The 3,489-nt window shown below is 36.2% G+C and overlaps 1 protein-coding gene across 1 annotated transcript; it reads left to right on the top strand.

Annotated features, from left to right (window-relative positions):
- The first annotated feature begins 19 nt into the window (after positions 1-19).
- LOC9298919 (inactive serine/threonine-protein kinase/endoribonuclease IRE1-like) lies at positions 20-1,753 on the top strand. The gene is made up of 4 exons (XM_002862800.2): positions 20-476; positions 551-842; positions 931-1,249; positions 1,329-1,753. Exons 1-4 carry the CDS (start codon positions 146-148, stop codon positions 1,476-1,478), a joined length of 1,092 nt encoding a protein of 363 aa, XP_002862846.1. The 5' UTR covers positions 20-145; the 3' UTR covers positions 1,479-1,753.
- Positions 1,754-3,489: the final 1,736 nt, after the last annotated feature.

Genomic DNA, 3,489 nt, shown 5'->3' with positions numbered 1-3,489 from the left:
GTATGAAGTTTCAGGTCAGCGAAGGAAGTTATCGGATGAGAACCTCATCAAATCCGAAAAAGAATTTAGTATCTTGGAGGACTGCGAAAAACACGAAAACATTCTCAATTGGGTCACTCTCGATAAGAGTGATGATTGTTCTTACATGTCTGAAGAGCGTTGGAGTTTCACGCTAGAGAAGCTCGTGAATATCTTTCGAAGTAGCAAGACATCAACTCCACTACCTTATCCAAAACCTCTTGAAAAGTTTATCAAGGATACTGGTATGAACCTAGAAGTAGATATTGATCCTCTCATGTTGAAGTTGATGGAAGACGTTGCTAAAGGCTTGAATCACTTCCATAAGATGGGGTTTTTTCATCGAGATTTGAACCCACAGAATGTAGTCATAGTGTGTGGAAACAAATCTATGACAACAAAGATTGCTAATTTCTGTACCGCCGAACGCATTGGCATCAAACCGAAAGCACCAATAAGTAAGTTAATTTGTTTTGATGAATACATAATTTGATTTGTTTTGTTGAATATGCTAACTTGTCTTCTTGTGCAGGCAATTATGGTACGGGTTTTCAACCTCGAGAACAGATTAAGAACAATAATCTAAGGAAACTCAATGGTGTTGTTAAAACTCCTGAAACTTCATCAGTTGATTTTTTTAGTTTTGGTTGCCTTTTGTTTTACTCGTTAACTTTGGGTGAGCATCCGTTTGGAGCTCCTTATGGCACAAAACCTGAAGTTATCGATTCATTGATCTGTCGGAGTAATCTTGTGCTCCACCATTGTAGAACTCCCGAAGCTGAAACTCTTGTCTCCAGATTGATGAAGCATACACCTCATGTTCGGTAAATCTTTTCGTCTTAAGACTTATTATAATATCTAAAGATTTTATCACCAAATTGATCGACCTCTTGCTTTGTTGCTTTGTTACAGTATCAGTATAACTTCTGCATTAAACTTTCCGCTGTTTTGGTGTTTCGAGAAGAGGTTAGCTTATCTTAAGAATGTTAGTGAGATGATGGAGCAATGGGGACAAAGTGGACAGTTGATAGAAGCCTATTTGGATTTCCATAGTATAGAAATTCTAGGACCTGCTCTGGATTGGAGTACAAAGATAGATCCTCCGATAATCACTTACATAAACGACCCAAATAATCCAAACCTTCCTTCGTTCTATTCAAGTGTTCGCCGCTTGGTACGTCTAATTAGGAACCAACACAGTCACTACGCAGAACTTCCAGCAAACATCAAGGTTTGCCTCATAATAATAATAAAAAACCATAATACACACAAGTTTCGATTGATTTATTTTGAATTTTATGATGTCTCAGGTACTTTATAAGGGAGAGGTTCAAGGAATAGAGGAGTATTATCGTAAGATATTTCCTAGGTTGCTGATAAGGGCGTATGAGGCTGTCGACTTGAACATTGCCAAGGTTAATGCGGAATTCGGAAAGTACATGATAAATTACCATGCTTGAATGAGAGGAAGAGATGTGTTTAGGAGAAGAATGAGCGTGTTTTTTGGAGACATATATTTGAGCTGAGTAATGCATAATGTCTGAATGAATGTCTAAACTTGTTAGTATCTATCTTCTTATTGATAATCTCTTTTATTTTGAACTCATGTAAAAAAAAGTAAATGGGATTTGAGTCTATGTTTTTCTTTGTTCCGTCTCTTTTGGAAAAAGATGAATGATGGTTATGCAACTCTGGTTTTTAGTGGATGCAAATGATACTCTCTATTGTTGAAATCTTCGATTAGAAATCTCTTTGGTGTAGAAATTGCTGCTGTCATAACGCCTTAATAGCCTGTATTAGCCAAAGAACTGCATATGGTCTTGTGTGTTTCTGAGATTAGTTTCTTGTTATCGTGTTTTTGTAACCACAAACTGTTTTGAACCATATTATATATGAGATAACTGACGTTTTGATACACACTTGGGATCTGAGAATGAGCACATGGTACTAGTGATCCTTCTTTCACGCCCAAAGAGATAATAGCTTTGGCGATGGAGACAGAGTGGCTCTGTAATCGTTCAGATCAGTTGACCCGACCTATTCACCAGACCAGAGGCAGGGCGAGTCGAAACATCTGCTGATCCGTCCAACCCACCCGTCCTATTCACCTGACCAGAGGCAGGGCGAGTCGAAACATCTGCTGTGCCGTCCAATCCACCCATCCTTATCACCCGACCAGAAGCAGGGCGAGTCGAAACATCTGCTGATCCGTCCAACCCACCCGACGTATCTTGAGAGTTGAGAGGCATGTTTGCTACAAGATCATCCCATTTCTCATGGGTCAAGTCCTGGTTTCATAGAGACGAAAACAACTGCCCAGAGGTTTCCGAGTCTGAATCCACGTGAGCAGGGTGGAGATTTCCTATGAAGTAACACTTCAAATCCAGTCAACGACCGTTAATTACCAGTACTAAAAAAGCAAAACCATAGCCTATAAGCTCCTCGTCGTCGTCACTTTACTTGGATTTGAAGTGGATGTCCATGAATGCCCATTCGAGTCCGGAACATGTCAAAAGTACCATCGGCTAGACATAGCTTGAGGATCAACTTGATCCGTGTTTGAACATGGATTTTCTCTTGCAACGTGTGATATCCAGTGAGCTTTCCATAAGCTCTCATCTCAGCGATGCGATCCACCAGTACCACAAGCCTTAGCAAAAAGTTACAGCCTCGGTAGAAACTTTCTCCAGTCACATTATCATTGTCACACTAAATACATATATACTAGATGTTAACCGCGGTACACCGCGGGCCTAAATATTATTTGATGTTTTTTAAATTATTAATTTAAATATTTTATTTGACATATATGAATTTTTTTGTTAATTTAAATGTATATATTGATACGCCGTACACCGCGGGCCTATATTTTTTTAAAACAAAATTTTTTTTTAGGATGATCTATAAATATATGCTATTGTTTTGTTTGATTTAAATGTATAGTACACCACAAACGATATTTTATAACTAAAATTTTGAAATTTTAAGTTGTATTTGTTTTGTTAATATTGTTTATTTTGTTTAGTGTTTCGGATTGTATAATTGTATTTTGATTGTTAATTCTAGGATTTCATCCGTAGTATATCATCCTGTATTAATATCGATCCAATCCCGTCAATAGAGTTATTTGGAAGTTTCCTATTTGTTTTTTGTTTTTTTTTAATGTATGATTAGTTCCGTAATTGTAGTGTTTTCTTTGAGTGAGTAGAAAACTTCTTGCTAAGCAAGTATAATTAAAAATATATTCATAATATAATATATTTGGAAATGATTTAGGAAAAATATAAATTAGCTATGTATTATGCTAGTAATATGATAGAGATTACCAATTTTATAGGAAAGAAATCGATCACATTTATGTTTATTTTTAGCATTCAAATTTTATTTTATTTTTTGGTAATAAATCTTTAATGCCATAACTAAAAAACGTTAGAACAAATTAATTTTTTTATTTTCATTAAATTGAAAGCG

Source organism: Arabidopsis lyrata, assembly GCF_000004255.2.
Source record: "Arabidopsis lyrata subsp. lyrata unplaced genomic scaffold ARALYscaffold_126, whole genome shotgun sequence".
Lineage (NCBI taxonomy): Eukaryota > Viridiplantae > Streptophyta > Magnoliopsida > Brassicales > Brassicaceae > Arabidopsis > Arabidopsis lyrata.
The sequence above is the reverse complement of the archived record's forward strand: the minus strand, read 5'-3'. Positions and strand labels throughout refer to the sequence as shown.